Consider the following 19,602-nt stretch of genomic DNA (forward strand, 5'->3'; position numbering starts at 1 on the left):
AGAAAATTAGGTAAAATTCATTTGGGTGGCAAGTTGTAAGACCTAGCAATAAACCGTGAGAGTAGTGTAGTGCAGAATTGTAAAAAGTGGTCTTGTCATTAACTGGGTTTAAGCTAGGGGAGATGAGGTGGTAAAGAAAGAGAACTTTGATGTACCTAGTGGTCATGGGTAATGACTGTTGTGAGATAATAGGAGGTGCCCAGAACCAGGGTCATTTCTGATACCAGTCACGGCATGGGAAGTAGTAATATTTGTTATTGCGGCAGAAGTTGAACGAATTTATAAAAAACCTCCATCACAAACATTAAAACATACTGTATAACATTCATACATAGTCAGACAAAACAAAGCTAGGTTTCTTACACAAGTTTTATTTATTACCAACATTTAAAACAAAAAGACAGAAAAAAAACCTGCAACTTCCATAGGAAGTCTGATTAAAACAGTAAAAGTGCATTTATTCAAAAAGACTTAACATCTAATTCAAGCCTAAAACATGACTAACATTAGAAGCTGTTAGGCCATAGGCCAAATATAAAAACTAAAGTCTTGGGAAGAATTACATTTCAATTTCTTCTGAGTCTTCAACGGAAAATACCCCATTCTTCTCCTTAGGCACCAAGTTATTCTTTTTCATTTGTGCTGGACAGATGCAAAGCAGAAGTAAATTTGAATTAGGAAAAATGTATTCCTGAATGACAAGCCAAATTAAACTGTAGAAAACTTTACAAGGTTTTTCCAAGTCATTAAATGTTTTTTTCTGGGAGGAAAAAGGAGATTTTTGTATAACTTACCAGTTAAATCTCTTTCTCGCTCTTCCTTGGGGGACACAGACCTTGGGTATAGCTCAGCTCCCTAGGAGGCGTGACACTAAGTAAAACTGTTAAGCCCCTCCTCCATCAGCTATACCCTCAGCCTGGAGATAGAGGCTACCAGTTGCGTGTCCAAGTAGTGAAAGGATAACAACCAATAACGGAAACAACCAGCCAGCAACCCAACGGGGCGCCAGACCATAACCCTGTAACCAAACACAGAAGGGTGGGTGCTGTGTCCCCCAAGGAAGAGCGAGAAAGAGATTTAACTGGTAAGTTATACAAAAATCTCCTTTTCTCGCCCCCATTTTCCTTGGGGGACACAGACCTTGGGACGTTCAAGAGCAGTCCAAGAAGGGAGGGACCACAAACCCAAGGCGGACCACCACCAGAGCATCAGGAAACCGCTGTCTGCAAAACCAGGCGGCCCAAAGCAGCATCCGCTGATGCATGCGTATGCACTCTATAGAACTTTGTGAAAGTGTGCAGAGAGGACCAAGTGGCTGCCTTGCACAACTGTTCAGCCGAGGCCCGATGCCTCTGCGCCCAGGAAGCACCGACTGCTCTGGTGGAATGAGCAGTGATGCCGAAAGGCGGAGCTCTGCCCTGGGCTCGATAAGCCTCAGACACCGCCAGTTTAATGAAACGGGCAATAGCCACCTTGGAGACCGCCAAACCCTTGCGCGAACCCTCCGGAACCAAAAACAGGGAGTCCGTGCGCGGAAAGGATCCGGTGACCTCCAAGTAAATCCTCAACGCCCTGACCACATCCAGACGGTGCAGTTCCCGTTCTCTGGGGTGGGAAGGAGAGGGACAGAGCGACGGAAGGACGATGTCCTCATTGATGTGAAAGGCGGAAACCACCTTTGGCAGGAAGGTCAGGACAGGCCGAAGCACAACCTTATCCTGGTGGAAGACCAGGAAAGGGTCGGAGCAAGAAAGAGCCGCTAACTCCGACACCCTGTCGGAGAGACGTGATGGCCACAAGAAAGATGACCTTGCAGGACAGAAGACGAAGGGAGACTTCCCGTAAAGGCTCGAAGGGGGCGGATTGGAGCGCCGAGAGCACCACATTCAGGTCCCAGGAAGGAACTGGAGGGCGGTACGGCGGAACAGAGTGAGCCACCCCTTGTAAGAAGGTCTTAATGGGCCCTAGAGGGGCCAGGGGACGCTGGAGAAGAATAGACAGCGCCGAAATCTGTCCCTTCAGAGAACTGAGGCTCAGCCCCAGGTCCAGACCCGACTGGAGGAAGGACAGGAGTGTGGGAAGGGAGAATCGGAGAGGAGGGATGCTCCGGGACTCACAGAACCCCAGATAGGACCTCCAAACCCGATAGTAGATCCTAGAGGATACAGGCTTACGAGCACGGATCATGGTGCGGATTACGTCCGCGGAGAAACCCCGTCGCGTTAAGACGGCGGTCTCAATAGCCACGCCGTCAAACGTAGCGAGCCTAAATGCTCGTGGAAGATCGGTCCCTGAGAGAGAAGGTCTTCCCTGGAGGGCAGTGGCCACGGTGCGTCTGCCAACAGCAACATTAGGTCGGCGTACCAAGACCGGCGGGGCCAATCCGGGGCGATTAAAATCGCGGGAACGCCCTCTGCCGCGATCCTCCGAAGAACCCGTGGCAGGAGGGGAAAAGGAGGAAAGACGTACAGAAGGGAGAATTCGCGCCACGGAAGGACGAGCGCGTCGGCGCCGTATGCCTTCGGGTCCCGTGCCCTGGCCAGGTATAGGGGGACCTTGTGGTTGAATTTGGAAGCCATGAGGTCCACGTCGGGGCGACCCCAGCGAAGACAAAGGGCTTCGAACACCTCTGGGTGCAGGGACCATTCTCCCGGGTCGATGGTGGACCGGCTGAGGAAATCCGCCGCCCAGTTGTCCACCCCCGGGATGTAAATCGCAGATAAGGCCGGCACGTGCGTCTCCGCCCAGAGGAGAATGAGGGTCACCTCTTGCATCGCTGCGAGTGCCTCCCTGATGGTTTATGTATGCCACAGCCGTGGCATTGTCCGATTGGATCCGAACAGGGTGGCCCTTCAGCAGATGGGTCCAGTGTCTGAGGGACAGAAGAATCGCCCTCAGTTCCAGAATATTGATTGGAAGTCTGGACTCCGATAGAGACCAAACGCCCTGGACGGACCGGGGAGGGAAAACCCCCCCCCCACCCCCGTAAGCTGGCATCTGTGGTAATCACCAGCCAGTTCAGTGGAAGGAAGGACTTCCCCCTTAGAGGGATATGCAACCACCAGCCGAGGAAGCCCGAGCCAGGGGAGGCAGAAGAAAGGTCCTGTCCAGACTCCTCGGTGATTTGTCCCAGGCCGACAGAATTGCCCTCTGAAAGGTGCGGGATCGGAATTGTGCGAACGGCACCGCTTCGAAACAGGCAACCATCTTTCCCAACAACCGCATGCTGGATCTGAGGGAAGGGCGGTGATGGCGGAGGAGACTGCGAACCGACCCGCGAAGGGCCAGACGCTTGTCCGACGGAAGGCGGACCTCCGCCAACTCTGTATCCAGGAGCATCCCCAGGAAGATCAGCCGTCTGGAGGGGGTAAGGGAAGATTTGGGGTGGTTGATAATCCAACCGAACCGCGTCAGGGTCTCCAGAGTGAGTTCCACACTGCGGGATGTCTGAGAGAAGGAGGGTGCCTTGACCAGGATGTCGTCCAAGTATGGGAGAAGAAAAACACTTCTTGAACGTAGAAGGGCCAAGACAGGGGCCAGGACCTTGGTGAACACTCGAGGAGCCGTCGCCAGACCAAAGGGAAGGGCGACGAATTGGAAGTGATCGTCCCCCACCGCGAAGCGCAGGAAGCGGTGATGACATGGAGCAACCGGAACGTGGAGGTATGCATCCTGAATGTCGATTGAGGCCATGAAATCCCCTCTTTCCAGGGAGGCCACTGCGGACCTGAGAGACTCCATCCGGAATCTCTGCAGTCGGAGAAAACGGTTCAGGCGTTTTAGGTCCAAGATCGGACGCACTGAGCCTTCCTTCTTGGGAACCACAAAGAGGTTCGAGTAGAACCCCCTGAACCTTTCCGTCGGAGGCACGGGGGCGACGACACCCTTGTCCATTAGAGAGTGAATGGCCGCGAAGAAGGCGGCCACTCGTACGGGATCTCGCGGAGGACGGGATCGGAAGAAACGGTCTGGCGGAATGGACGCAAATTCGATTTTGTATCCGCAAGATACAATCTCGAGCGCCCATGCGTCTGAGATGTGGGCCCGCCATACGTTCCTGAATAGGAGAAGGCGGCCCCCCACCCGGGTGGGTGGGGGCGCACCTTCAGGCAGAGGGCTGCTGGCCTGTGGGAGCCCGTGCAGGCTGGGACTTGCGCCAGGTAGGTTGCGTCCGAAAAAACGGCTTCTTGCGTCTATCCTGGGCTGGGCCAGAGGAAGAAGAACTGGCCGCGGGTCTAGACCCGGTGGGCTTGCGAAAGGACCGAAAACGGGACGAACCAGCGCGACCACGGGGGGCGCCCATTGGCCTGGACTGGGGGAGGTGAGTACTCTTCCCACCCGTGGCCTCTGATATAAGTTCGTCCAGACGGGTTCCGAACAGGCGGGAACCCGTGAATGGTAGGCCGGCCAAAGAGCGTTTGGAAGCGGCGTCCGCCGCCCAAACCTTCAGCCAGAGTTCCCTCCTGACAGAAACTGCCAGGGCAGAGGAACGGGCAATGAGGGCACCCGCATCAAGGGAGGCCTCACAGACGAATTTTCCGGCCTGAACAATTAGTTGGGCTAAGGAACGGAGGTCCTGAACAGGGACGTCCGACCCTAACTCCCGTTCCAGTTGCAAACCCCATTCAGAGACCGCTTTGCCAACCCAGGCGGAGGCAAAGACCGGTCTAAGGGCCGAACCAGAGGCAGTAAATATGGCCTTGGAGAGGGATTCCGTACGACGGTCCTCAACAGACTGGAGGGAAGATCCGTCCTGTACAGGAATAGTAGTGCTTTTGGACAGGCGAGCCACGGGAGGATCAACCTTAGGCGGGGATGTCCACGTGGTCACAGAATCCGCTGGAAAGGGATAACAAATGTCCAGCTTTCTGGGTGTAATAAAGCGGACGTTAGGCCGAGTCCAAGCCTTGGATACCACAGAAGAAAAATCAGCGTGTATGGGAAAAACCTTGGAGGCCTGTTTGGGGCGGAGAAAGGACACGCCGGCCTGTTCAGAGCTGGGGGGGTCATCGTGTAGCTGAAAGGTATCACGGATGCTAGTGACAAGATGCCCCACCGCGGACGCCAATTTGGACGGAAGCTCTGAGTCCATGTCCACGTCCGAATCCGCCAGTTCTCCCTCAGAAAGCGTATCCCTTTGAGAGGATAGACTTGACTGAGCTCGCACGCATGGCGGAGAGAGCGAAGCATCTGGAGAAGATGTGCGCTCAACCCTTGAACGTTTCTGAGTATGCCGGGCCCTGGAAGATTCGCTGGGAGGCAGGGAACCAGTGGGGGCGGCAGAAACGGTAGTCCCAGCGGGTGCGACAGGGATTGTGGCAGCCTGCGGGAGAGGCGGTCTATCCACGAGACGGCCCACTACGTGTGTAAGGCTTTCCACCGCCTGAGACAGAGACCTAGCCCAGTCAGGGGGTTCAGAGGCACCGGGGGGCGCAGCGGGAAGCGGGCCCTGCACCGGGGCCTGACATGCAAGGCAATGCGGCTCAGATTGCCCCCGCGGAAAAAGTTCCTTACAGGCGGTACAGGCATGGTACCAGGGTTTGGGGGCACCTGTGGGATCTGACATGCTGAAGTGTGGTTGTACTCTAATATAGAGACCACAAAGGGTTATAGCAGCTATGACCAGGAGGGTTAGGAGAGGGTTAACTGTCCTACCAGTGCCTCAGAAGAACGTCAGGAGATGGCCCAGATCAGCAGCAGCAGAGAAGCAGTGAACAGCAGTGAGCAGCAGAGAGCGCCCACAGAAGCCGAGCGATGTACACAGGAGGTTAGAGTCCCCCACCGTGTCCCAGCTTCCTGTCAGGAGTGAGGAAGCACGGGAAACCTCAGCAGAAAGCACGGGGAACAAGCTCTGCCCCCTCCAGCGCTTGAAATGTCTCCTGTGAAGGAGAACGTAGCTCCGCCCCCAAAATGACGCGCGCGTAAGCCCCGCCCCCTTCCGGGACCGCTAAGCCCCGCCCCCCGTTCTCGGCGGGAAGGGGGAGAGAGAGAAGAGAAAAATGGAGTCGGCCCCGAATGAGGGGGGGGGGGGGCAGAAAGATAGCAGCGTGGGGGGAACGGCGTGGGGGTGCTGAGGATGCTGCTGTGCTGCATTGTCCTGCAGATGAGCGCTCAGAATGAGCGACCACGGGTGCCCCCCTTACCCAGAGGGGTAGATGCTGCAGATAGGGACGGGGTATGGGCTGGAATAGCCATCTCACCGTCCGACGTCTTCACCCTCAGTCCTTTCCAGCAGGGTCGCCCCTTCAGCCACTGGCACCGCAGTGGCAGGAAGCTGGAAGAGGGGTTTGGCGTGTGGGCGACCCCCTAGCTGGCGGGATGTAGGGGAGCCATTGCTGCCCAGATCCTCCTATTGCTTCTGTGGGGGAGGCAGCAGTGCAGATAAGTTGGCACTGGCGCAGCTCAACCCCGGGAGAGCAGAGAGGTCTAATGCGTCTCTGGTATCCCTAGGAAAAAATAAAATAACAAAATTAGAAGAAAAAGTAAAAATAACAAGGAGAAAACAGCCCTGCAGTAGCAGGGAGTGTCTTGCCTCCTTGGACACTAAGCTAAAACTGGTAGCCTCTATCTCCAGGCTGAGGGTATAGCTGATGGAGGAGGGGCTTAACAGTTTTACTTAGTGTCACGCCTCCTAGGGAGCTGAGCTATACCCAAGGTCTGTGTCCCCCAAGGAAAATGGGCGAGAAATACTTCTTTTGGATAGGTCACCAATATATGACAGTGATAAACTGATGAGGTGGCTGTGCTCCGGTGAAATCTGTGGCCCCTTCACCGTATATCAAGCAGAGCCCCGTCCATTGTATAGCAGCTGTGCTTTGTGCAGACCAGGCCTATTCACTTGAATGGGACCAAGCTGTGTCTAGGCCACATGACAGTAACCATGTCACTGGTGTCTTTAAATAGCTAATCAATGGTAGCACTGGGTGTCAGACCTCCAGATATTAACGACCTTAGAGAGGAAAAGCCATCGGTATAACACTCTGAATGTCAGCATGGGCTCAGCCTTCTCCTTGTAGCAGATGAATAATGAAACCCCATGCAATTACATATATTACAGTGGGTTTAAGATAAACTTACCAATAAGATCACTTCTGTCCAGCAACAGCTCTAGGTCTTTGTCACTAATGACTTTTCCATTGGACCCCTTCACTTCTCTGAAAATAAGGAACAAATACATCACATTTGTTAGATGAACACCCAGTCACCAATATGTAGTGGGTTAATTTCAGGGATAACACGAAGTCACATTCAGAAGAGGGCAAGATAGAAAGAAAACGAGGAAGAGAAATCTTGCAGTTTCTGGCTCTGATAACATACATTAGGAGCCCCTGTCAGCCATTCTAGTATTTTAGACATCGGGAATAGTGCTGTAAAATACCAATACACCCAACTGAAGTCAATGGGGGCCCCATTAGAAAACTGATCTGACAGTCATGGCCTAGGCTAGAAGTCACAACCGTAGGGTGGACAGATCTTTAAGCTGTGCCTAGAAACAACGCACTCTGCAAAACAAGTATAGCCGTGTCCACCCTTGCCTTTTCACTGTAATTAATGGAGTCCAATATAAAATATAGTAACACTATCAAAATCCTAGATAGGCTGCAATGCAAGTCACAACCACTTGGTGGCCACAGTCACAAGTTCAAGCCCATTTGTGCTCAAGTACATCAAAGCCATATGAAAGGAAATGTTGAGCTCAGAGGAAAGGGAAGAAAGGACACATCTGTATTTTTAAGCACCAGAGTCAATAAAAAGTAGTTTGCATTACAATTGTGCTGTTAGAAGTGTCAGGCAGCTGCTGCCAAGGCCAATAAAATGGGTTGCATCAAAAGGGGCATAGATGCCCGTGATGAGAACATAGTCCTACCACACGGAGTACTGTGTACAGTTCTGGAGGGGAACTAAAGTAATAACTGGAATGGGGCAACTACAGTACCCTGAAAGATTATCTAAATTAGGGTTATTCACTTTAGAAAAAGACGACTGAGAGGAGATCTAATTACTATGTATAAATATATCAGGGGTCAGTACAGAGATCTCTCCCATCATCTATTTATCCCCATGTCTGTGACTGACGAGGGGACATCCTCTGCGTCTGGAGGAAAGAAGGTTTGCAAACATAGAAGAGGATTCTTTACGGTAAGAGCAGTGAGACTATGGAACTCTCTGCCTGAGGAGGTGGTGATGGCGAGTTCACTAAAAGAGTTCAGGAGGGGCCTGGATGTATTTCTGGAGTGTAATAATATTACAGGCTATAGCTACTAGAGAGGGGTCGCTGATCCAGGGAGTTATTCAGATTGCCTGATTGGAGTCAGTAAGGAAATTTTTATTCCCCTTAAGTGAGGAAAATTGGCTTTTACCACAGTTTTTTATTTTTGCCTTCCTCTGGATCAACTTGCAGGATGACAGGTCGAACTGGATGGACAAAATGTCTTTTTTCGGCCTTCTGTACTATGTTTTGATAGCATGTGCTTAACCCCTTCCCAACATGTGACATAGTATTACATCATGGAAGTCAGTGACTTCCTGCATTTTGACATAATAGTAAGTCATGGTGAGCGGGCGGGCATCAGAGCGGTGCGCGCCTGATCACTGCAGGGATCCGGCAGTCCAGCTATGCCGGCAGATTAACCCCTTCTATGCCACGGTCAGTGCTGACCGTGACATAGGAGAGGTTTGCTGCGGGTGAGGGAGCCGATCAAGTCCCTGCACTGCTGTGGCAGGGACCCAATGAGTGACGAGGCAGTCACCGATGCTGTGCAGAGGCTGCCCAATGCCTTGCACGACATCGGGACCTGCCTTCTACGGGTGCTGAGGAGATCCAGCCTCAGGCTCGTCTCCTAGGCAACCTGTTAGGGGAGGGAAAAAATAAAATAAAAAATGCTATGGACCACGCTCCCTTGTGAAATAAGCGAAGGCACCTAGAGCCGTGGCGCAGTTGAATTGCAGCATATGAAGGTTTAGTTATTCCCCCGCTAGTGGATCACTTGTGGAATGGGGTAATGCAACAGGAAGCACGGTGACGTGCAACACTGCGCCTATGGCAGGATAGCAAAACAGTTGGACCGTAGCCAATGGTGGTGCAATTACCCCACCTATGGAAGGTGGAATGCATACGGCAAGTACTTAAGTCAGTGGTAGGGAAACTACTACACCTATGAAGAGGGTTAATACCCACGGCGAGAACTAGTGCATGTGCCCTGTGGGAGTGCAAGTAATGCACGTAAGGGGGTAATGCAAACAGCACACACTGTAGCCAGTGATAAGGTCATCTTGCCACCTAAGGAAGGGGCCAATGCATCTGACAGGTACTGAACCAAGTGGAGATGCAAATCTGCCACCTACAGTAGGGAAAATATACGTCCGGCACTGAAACCAGTGTTACTATACTTAGTCTACCTGTGGCAGGGGATAATGTATAAGGCAAGTTCTGTATGCCAAAGTAGTGCAAGTACTCCGCCCATGGAAGGGCGACAAGCACTGCTGGCCACCGTAGATGCAATCTTGGGAGATTGCTTTGGATTCATGTCAGGGTCTGAATCAGTGAATCATTTGTGGCTCCATAGTCGGAGTCATTTTATTGGGGGCGATGGTCTTCGGTAAGGTGACATTTTTTGCGGGATGAGATGACTTGCACTATTTGGGGATATGACCTTTTGATCGCTTGCTATTTGTGGCACTGTCAATTTTTTTTACGGCATTCATTTGAGAGGCTGGGTCATGTTATATATTTAGAGAAGGATGTTACGGACGCTGCGATACCCAATATGTCTGTTATTTATTTCACTAACATAATAGCATTTTTTAAACAAAAAAAGGAGATTTTTGTATAACTTACCAGTTAAATCTCTTTCTCGCTCTTCCTTGGGGGACACAGACCTTGGGTATAGCTCAGCTCCCTAGGAGGCGTGACACTAAGTAAAACTGTTAAGCCCCTCCTCCATCAGCTATACCCTCAGCCTGGAGATAGAGGCTACCAGTTGCGTGTCCAAGTAGTGAAAGGATAACAACCAATAACGGAAACAACCAGCCAGCAACCCAACGGGGCGCCAGACCATAACCCTGTAACCAAACACAGAAGGGTGGGTGCTGTGTCCCCCAAGGAAGAGCGAGAAAGAGATTTAACTGGTAAGTTATACAAAAATCTCCTTTTCTCGCCCATTTTCCTTGGGGGACACAGACCTTGGGACGTTCAAGAGCAGTCCAAGAAGGGAGGGACCACAAACCCAAGGCGGAACACCACCAGAGCATCAGGAAACCGCTGCCTGCAAAACCAGGCGGCCCAAAGCAGCATCCGCTGATGCATGCGTATGCACCCTATAGAACTTTGTGAAAGTGTGCAGAGAGGACCAAGTGGCTGCTTTGCACAACTGTTCAGCCGAGGCCCGATGCCTCTGCGCCCAGGAAGCTCCGACTGCTCTGGTGGAATGAGCAGTGACGCCGAAAGGCGGAGGTCTGCCCTTGGCTCGATAAGCCTCAGACACCGCCAGTTTAATGAAACGGGCAATAGCCACCTTGGAGACCGCCAACCCTTTGCGCGAACCCTCCGGAACCACAAACAGGGAGTCCGTGCGCCGAAAGGACCCGGTGACCTCCAAGTAAATCCTCAACGCCCTGACCACATCCAGACGGTGCAGTTCCCGTTCTCTGGGGTGGGAAGGAGAGGGACAGAGCGACGGAAGGACGATGTCCTCATTGATGTGAAAGGCGGAGACCACCTTTGGCAGGAAAGTCGGGACAGGCCGAAGCACAACCTTATCCTGGTGGAAGATCAGGAAAGGTTCGGAGCAAGAAAGAGCCGCTAACTCCGACACCCGTCGGAGAGACGTGACGGCCACAAGAAAGATGACCTTGCAGGACAGAAGGCGAAGGGAGACCTCCCGTAAAGGCTCGAAGGGGGCTGATTGGAGCGCCGAGAGCACCACATTCAGGTCCCAGGAAGGAACAGGAGGGCGGTACGGCGGAACAGAGTGAGCCACCCCTTGTAAAAAGGTCTTAATTGGCCCTAGAGGGGCCAGGGGACGCTGGAGAAGAATAGACAGCGCCGAAATCTGACCCTTCAGAGAACTGAGGCACAGCCCCAGGTCCAGACCCGACTGGAGGAAGGACAGGATTGTGGAAAGAGAAAACCGGAGAGGTGGGATGCTCCGGGACTCACAGAACCCCAGATAGGACCTCCAAACCCGATAGTAGATCCTAGAGGATACGGGCTTACGAGCCCGGATCATGGTGCGGACTACGTCCGCGGAGAAACCCCGTCGCGTTAAGACGGCGGTCTCAATAGCCACGCCGTCAAACGTAGCGAGCCTAAATGCTCGTGGAAGATCGGTCCCTGAGAGAGAAGGTCTTCCCTGGAGGGCAGTGGCCACGGTGCGTCTGCCAACAGCAACATTAGGTCGGCGTACCAAGAGCGGCGGGGCCAATCCGGGGCGATTAGAATCGCGGGGACGCCCTCTGCCGCGATCCTCCGAAGAACCCGTGGCAGGAGGGGAAAAGGAGGAAAGACGTACAGAAGGGAGAATTCGCGCCACGGAAGGACGAGCGCGTCGGCGCCGTATGCCTTCGGGTCCCGTGCCCTGGCCAGGTATAGGGGGACCTTGTGGTTGAATTTGGAGGCCATGAGGTCCACGTCGGGGCGACCCCAGCGAAGACAAAGGGCTTCGAACACCTCTGGGTGCAGGGACCATTCTCCCGGGTCGATGGTGGACCGGCTGAGGAAATCCGCCGGCCAGTTGTCCACCCCCGGGATGTAAATCGCAGATAAGGCCGGCACGTGCGTCTCCGCCCAGAGGAGAATGAGGGTCACCTCTTGCATCGCTGCGAGTGCCTCCCTGATGGTTTATGTATGCCACAGCCGTGGCATTGTCCGATTGGATCCGAACAGGGTGGCCCCTCAGCAGATGGGTCCAGTGTCTGAGGGACAGAAGAATCGCCCTCAGTTCCAGAATATTGATTGGAAGTCTGGACTCCGATAGAGACCAAACGCCCTGGACGGACCGGGGAGGGAAAACCCCCCCCCCACCCCCGTAAGCTGGCATCTGAGGTAATCACCAGCCAGTTCAGTGGACGGAAGGACTTCCCCCTTAGAGGGATATGCAACCACCAGCCGAGGGAAGCCCGAGCCAGGGGAGGCAGAAGAAAGGTCCTGTCCAGACTCCTCGGTGATTTGTCCCAGGCCGACAGAATTGCCCTCTGAAAGGTGCGGGATCGGAATTGTGCGAACGGCACCGCTTCGAAACAGGCAACCATCTTTCCCAACAACCGCATGCTGGATCTGAGGGAAGGGCGGTGATGACGGAGGAGACTGCGAACCGACCCGCGAAGGGCCAGACGCTTGTCCGACGGAAGGCGGACCTCCGCCAACTCTGTATCCAGGAGCATCCCCAGGAAGATCAGCCGTCTGGAGGGGGTAAGGGAAGATTTGGGGTGGTTGATAATCCAACCGAACCGCGTCAGGGTCTCCAGAGTGAGTTCCACACTGCGGGATGTCTGAGAGAAGGAGGGTGCCTTGACCAGGATGTCGTCCAAGTATGGGAGAAGAAAAACACTTCTTGAACGTAGAAGGGCCAAGACAGGGGCCAGGACCTTGGTGAACACTCGAGGAGCCGTCGCCAGACCAAAGGGAAGGGCGACGAATTGGAAGTGATCGTCCCCCACCGCGAAGCGCAGGAAGCGGTGATGACATGGAGCAACCGGAACGTGGAGGTATGCATCCTGAATGTCGATTGAGGCCATGAAATCCCCTCTTTCCAGGGAGGCCACTGCGGACCTGAGAGACTCCATCCGGAATCTCTGCAGTCGGAGAAAACGGTTCAGGCGTTTTAGGTCCAAGATCGGACGCACTGAGCCTTCCTTCTTGGGAACCACAAAGAGGTTCGAGTAGAACCCCCTGAACCTTTCCGTCGGAGGCACGGGGGCGACGACACCCTTGTCCATTAGAGAGTGAATGGCCGCGAAGAAGGCGGCCACTCGTACGGGATCTCGCGGAGGACGGGATCGGAAGAAACGGTCTGGCGGAATGGACGCAAATTCGATTTTGTATCCGCAAGATACAATCTCGAGCGCCCATGCGTCTGAGATGTGGGCCCGCCATACGTTCCTGAATAGGAGAAGGCGGCCCCCCACCCGGGTGGGTGGGGGCGCACCTTCAGGCAGAGGGCTGCTGGCCTGTGGGAGCCCGTGCAGGCTGGGACTTGCGCCAGGTAGGTTGCGTCCGAAAAAACGGCTTCTTGCGTCTATCCTGGGCTGGGCCAGAGGAAGAAGAACTGGCCGCGGGTCTAGACCCGGTGGGCTTGCGAAAGGACCGAAAACGGGACGAACCAGCGCGACCACGGGGGCGCCCATTGGCCTGGACTGGGGGAGGTGAGTACTCTTCCCACCCGTGGCCTCTGATATAAGTTCGTCCAGACGGGTTCCGAACAGGCGGGAACCCGTGAATGGTAGGCCGGCCAAAGAGCGTTTGGAAGCGGCGTCCGCCGCCCAAACCTTCAGCCAGAGTTCCCTCCTGACAGAAACTGCCAGGGCAGAGGAACGGGCAATGAGGGCACCCGCATCAAGGGAGGCCTCACAGACGAATTTTCCGGCCTGAACAATTAGTTGGGCTAAGGAACGGAGGTCCTGAACAGGGACGTCCGACCCTAACTCCCGTTCCAGTTGCAAACCCCATTCAGAGACCGCTTTGCCAACCCAGGCGGAGGCAAAGACCGGTCTAAGGGCCGAACCAGAGGCAGTAAATATGGCCTTGGAGAGGGATTCCGTACGACGGTCCTCAACAGACTGGAGGGAAGATCCGTCCTGTACAGGAATAGTAGTGCTTTTGGACAGGCGAGCCACGGGAGGATCAACCTTAGGCGGGGATGTCCACGTGGTCACAGAATCCGCTGGAAAGGGATAACAAATGTCCAGCTTTCTGGGTGTAATAAAGCGGACGTTAGGCCGAGTCCAAGCCTTGGATACCACAGAAGAAAAATCAGCGTGTATGGGAAAAACCTTGGAGGCCTGTTTGGGGCGGAGAAAGGACACGCCGGCCTGTTCAGAGCTGGGGGGGTCATCGTGTAGCTGAAAGGTATCACGGATGCTAGTGACAAGATGCCCCACCGCGGACGCCAATTTGGACGGAAGCTCTGAGTCCATGTCCACGTCCGAATCCGCCAGTTCTCCCTCAGAAAGCGTATCCCTTTGAGAGGATAGACTTGACTGAGCTCGCACGCATGGCGGAGAGAGCGAAGCATCTGGAGAAGATGTGCGCTCAACCCTTGAACGTTTCTGAGTATGCCGGGCCCTGGAAGATTCGCTGGGAGGCAGGGAACCAGTGGGGGCGGCAGAAACGGTAGTCCCAGCGGGTGCGACAGGGATTGTGGCAGCCTGCGGGAGAGGCGGTCTATCCACGAGACGGCCCACTACGTGTGTAAGGCTTTCCACCGCCTGAGACAGAGACCTAGCCCAGTCAGGGGGTTCAGAGGCACCGGGGGGCGCAGCGGGAAGCGGGCCCTGCACCGGGGCCTGACATGCAAGGCAATGCGGCTCAGATTGCCCCCGCGGAAAAAGTTCCTTACAGGCGGTACAGGCATGGTACCAGGGTTTGGGGGCACCTGTGGGATCTGACATGCTGAAGTGTGGTTGTACTCTAATATAGAGACCACAAAGGGTTATAGCAGCTATGACCAGGAGGGTTAGGAGAGGGTTAACTGTCCTACCAGTGCCTCAGAAGAACGTCAGGAGATGGCCCAGATCAGCAGCAGCAGAGAAGCAGTGAACAGCAGTGAGCAGCAGAGAGCAGCAGAGAGCGCCCACAGAAGCCGAGCGATGTACACAGGAGGTTAGAGTCCCCCACCGTGTCCCAGCTTCCTGTCAGGAGTGAGGAAGCGCGGGAAACCTCAGCAGAAAGCACGGGGAACAAGCTCCGCCCCCTCCAGCGCTTGAAATGTCTCCTGTGAAGGAGAACGTAGCTCCGCCCCCAAAATGACGCGCGCGTAAGCCCCGCCCCCTGCCAGGCCCGCTAAGCCCCGCCCCCTGCCGGGACCGCTAAGCCCCGCCCCCCGTTCTCGGCGGGAAGGGGGAGAGAGAGAGAAGAGAAAAATGGAGTCAGCCCCGAATGAGGGGGAGGGGGGGAGAAAGATAGCAGCGTGGGGGGGAACGGCGTGGGGGTGCTGAGGATGCTGCTGTGCTGCATTGTCCTGCAGATGAGCGCTCAGAATGAGCGACCACGGGTGCCCCCCTTACCCAGAGGGGTAGATGCTGCAGATAGGGACGGGGTATGGGCTGGAATAGCCATCTCACCGTCCGACGTCTTCACCCTCAGTCCTTTCCAGCAGGGTCGCCCCTTCAGCCACTGGCACCGCAGTGGCAGGAAGCTGGAAGAGGGGCTTGGCGTGCGGGCGACCCCCTAGCTGGCGGGATGTAGGGGAGCCATTGCTGCCCAGATCCTCCTATTGCTTCTGTGGGGGAGGCAGCAGTGCAGATAAGTTGGCACTGGCGCAGCTCAACCCCGGGAGAGCAGAGAGGTCTAATGCGTCTCTGGTATCCCTAGGAAAAAATAAAATAACAAAATTAGAAGAAAAAGTAAAAATAACAAGGAGAAAACAGCCCTGCAGTAGCAGGGAGTGTCTTGCCTCCTTGGACACTAAGCTAAAACTGGTAGCCTCTATCTCCAGGCTGAGGGTATAGCTGATGGAGGAGGGGCTTAACAGTTTTACTTAGTGTCACGCCTCCTAGGGAGCTGAGCTATACCCAAGGTCTGTGTCCCCCAAGGAAAATGGGCGAGAAATTATGTTTTATTGTCACCATGTTTTGAGAGCTATAGTTTTATTTTGAGCGATTTATGTAGGGGGCTCATTTTTTGCAGAATAAGGAGACTGCTTTATTGGAACCATTTTGAGAGACACCTTTTTGATCACTTAATGTTCCACTGTGATTTAAGGTGACAAAAATGCTTTTGACAGTTTATTTTTGGTGGTGTTTATCAGACAGGGTGGATCATGCGATCTATTTATAGACCCGGCCGTCACAAAAGCGGCAACACCAACTAGGTCTCTTATTTAATTTTACCCATTTTATTAAATACTTTACCTTGTGGAAGTGGGTCTCAGTCAAAATCTGACTTCTTACCAAGCCATGAGATATGACAAAATGAAAATACCTTGTAGGATAGTTTGACAGCAAAGCATCTGTAAATGCCTACCTCTCGTGATCCCGGGACTGAAGTAATTCAAGCAGCTCCTTAGGATCTAAACAGTTTCTAGACTGATTCAACCCACTTTGCCCACCTTTAAATTTATCTAAAAAATAAAAAAAATTATATAAATGAGTGCATTTAGAATGGAAAACTGAAATCAAGATCTGAAGCACCTTGTGTTGCTGAACATATATAAAACAGATCCCCTAAAGACCACAAGCATTAAGTAACCAGTAAAGGGCATAAGCTACATGCCACAGAGATGTAGTTAGCCAGTGATATCTTATTACCAAGCTGGATACACAGATGGTTTGATTTTGGAGGATGCAAATACAGTTCATTCTTTTATATTTCTTCCTTTTGAACTGACTTGGGTTCAAACCAACAGCTGCAGAAACTGCATGTGTGCTTCCAGCCTGGTTTCACACCAGCGAGTTCAACAGATTGAACTTGCAGAGCCCGAGGAAGCTCCTATCCTTACAGGGGTCACTTAGCATTATACCGATTTATGTTGCAATGTAACCCTTACAGATCTGGAATGTATTGTACAACACTGAAAGCTGTCAAGGTTATACAGTACATTGCAAAATTCTATGGGTTACATAGCATCATAAAATCAATATAATGCTTTGCGACCCTGTCAGTGCTGGAAGGTCGATGCAGGAGCTTCCGCAGACATTGCAAATTCAATGCATTGAACTCACTTGTGTTAAGACAGCCTTAGGCCTCTTTCACACGGCCATAGTGCTTCCATGGCCGTATTGCGGGCCGCATACTGCTGTTACGCAATACACAGGGCACCCCGGCCGTGTGCATTCCGCATCACTGATGCAAATCCAGAGATGCTGTGGAGAACTCCATGGAAGCAATACAGAGTGCTTCCGTCTGGTTCCGTGCGGCAAAAAAAAAAAATAGAACAAGTTCTATCTTTTTGCGGAAGGGACGGTTCGCAGTCCCTATTCAAGTAAATGGGTCCACGATCCGCATGTGGCTGCCCCGTCGGTGCCCGTGCATTGCGGACCGCAGCACGGGCACGGTCAGCAGACAGTAGTGTGCAAGAGGCCTTAAGGAAAAAAATAAAGACTTATGCATGTCTATTTTAGTTGACCTTCAGGTAACGTCTGGAGCTGAAGTTTCTTAAACACCAAAAACATGCATAAAAAAAATGTCAATGACAAAAAAAGTTTCACACACACTTGTTAACTATAAACCCACATAACTTTGTCCCAAATAATCAGCTATTGGTCAGAAAATAGCTACAATGCATTTTAGTGCAGAGGCAGATAATGAAATACATACTTTTGTGGATCACCATTTTTTCTAGCTTCCTTTTAGCTGCAGCCCTTTCCACAATTCTTTGATCTATGGTATTAGCAGTCACCAGACGATAGACAACAACTGGCCTTGTCTGACCAATCCGGTGACATCTGTCCTGGGCCTGCAAGTCCGCTTGTGGATTCTAGAAATATCAGAAGAAAAAAATAAGTGACTGAGTAAACAAAATTAAATATATATTAGTGTGTTAACATATTCCACGATCACATTCATTAAGTAATCGATAAAGGTATATAGAAAAAAATATATAAATGATGTACACACCACTAAACTTTCATGTGCTGTACGTGCTTTTCAACCAAGATCCCTAAACAGGCAGTCAGTTCTCATTACATAAGAAAGGCTGGGCAGAGTAGTACCACATCATGACAGAACAGCAGCCCAGATTTATTGACATATGGGCTTTGAGTCCGATTTTGCACAACTAGGGTTTCTACAGTATTTCCTGACAAGCTTGAAAGAGGGCAGAGCATTATGGGAAGAAGTTGTGGCTTCACATGAAGGGGGTGTACCCCAAGATATAACATTTAGCACCTAAATTGCACAATTCTGGAGTAACATTTTTAGAAAATACACGGACTAGACAGGTCTGCACCAAATTTATCATCCAAACTGACCCAGTAATATATCTGGTGCAGGTCTAGGCAGTCTGTCCCAGTACACATATACAGACACTTATTTGAACACGTATAATGTACCACACTTCTTTTGAAACCACTACACGATATGTACTTCATAATGTGCCATCTATATGCTGACTTCTGGTGCAAAGATGATCGGACAGCTGAGCGATGCCATCTAACTATTAACCATTTAATTGATATCTTTTTAAAGACTGGAGGTGAACAGTTGAATAACCGACCCAAGCACGTCAGTGTTTTCCAGCAGCAGACAGCCTTGTATAAACAGGAAACTGCTGCCGAAAAACAACAAGCGTGCATGGGAATCAGCGACAGCTGTAATGATCATTTATTCATATACAGATAGGATGACTGCTGCATGTAAAAGGTGCCTCCACTTTTTATGGTCCTTTCCCAATATTGACTTCCATAACTAGATAACACAGGAACTAATACTAGGATTTTCGTTTTGACTTCATTCCTAGTTTAACTTCAAAACAAGAACACAGTTCTCTACCTTGAACAATGACATACAATTATTATAAAAAGGCAGTGATGGGGGACTGGCCATAGACCTTATAGGGAAATTACCCATGGGCTAATGCCCAGGAGGCCACCCGAGTCCTCCTCACAGCCGCTGGCAGGGTACATATGATCTGATGCTCTCATTAATGCTAGGAGCATCAGATACCTATGCCCATTGCCAACAGCTGCCGCTGAACTTGACAGATGAATAATGTGGTGATGGCAGCAGTATTCTGGGGTGCACTGCAGTAATGCAAGCCTGCCTACTTGTGTTATCCCACCTTCTGTCAGTTTGGACCCAACATTATGGGGCCACTCTGTTTTTCTTTCCAGGGCCACTTTAAATTCACAGCCCACCACTGTCGGTAACCAATTGCTAGGAGACCAGGGGGGGGGGGGGGGGGGGGAACAAAAAACCAAAAAAAAAAAAACCACACACTACAGAAGACTACATACTGCCTTCCAATGAAGAACGGTTTATCTCAGAGACTGATAGACAGATTTTCAGAAACACACTTATTGTATATCTGCCATGGAGAGACTTTCTAAAATTTGGTAGCTCTGATTATCCTGCCCCCCTCATGCCTTATCAGAATGATTTTTTATTGCCATGATCCAGGCTTCATCCAGTAGACAATATAATTAAGGAGTATGGGACCTGTGACACTGTAGAAAGCAGCCGAGAAGAGCTCAGTCAGGAGATTGCAGTCTTGTTAAAGTGCTCTATAATGACTAATGAGTAGAAGCCTGGCAGATCAGCTAGCAGAAACACCACTTTCACACGGCCAGTATTTTCCATCAGTATTTGTAAGCCAAAACCAGGAGTCAGGCCAAAATATGGACGAGGCACCAATATTACCATTATAATCTCTGTAGGTTCCACTCTTGGTTTACAGATACTGATGAAATCCTGACTGAGTAAAACTGACTAAAGACCAAGGTTGCCTT

The 19,602-nt window shown here is 51.9% G+C and overlaps 1 protein-coding gene across 1 annotated transcript in view; it reads right to left on the reverse strand.

Annotated features, from left to right (window-relative positions):
- Positions 1–361: 361 nt before the first annotated feature.
- Positions 362–19,602, reverse strand: part of HELLS (helicase, lymphoid specific) — a 51,187-nt gene continuing 31,946 nt past the window's right edge. The window contains exons 19-22 of the mRNA XM_044297141.1: positions 17,474–17,633; positions 16,181–16,277; positions 7,078–7,154; positions 362–642 (exon numbers count right to left, since the gene is read on the reverse strand). Coding sequence (XP_044153076.1) covers positions 560–642; positions 7,078–7,154; positions 16,181–16,277; positions 17,474–17,633 — 417 coding nt within the window. The 3' untranslated portion in view covers positions 362–559. The remainder of the gene's footprint in view (positions 643–7,077; positions 7,155–16,180; positions 16,278–17,473; positions 17,634–19,602) is intronic.

Source organism: Bufo gargarizans, chromosome 6, assembly GCF_014858855.1.
Source record: "Bufo gargarizans isolate SCDJY-AF-19 chromosome 6, ASM1485885v1, whole genome shotgun sequence".
NCBI classification, from domain to species: domain Eukaryota; kingdom Metazoa; phylum Chordata; class Amphibia; order Anura; family Bufonidae; genus Bufo; species Bufo gargarizans.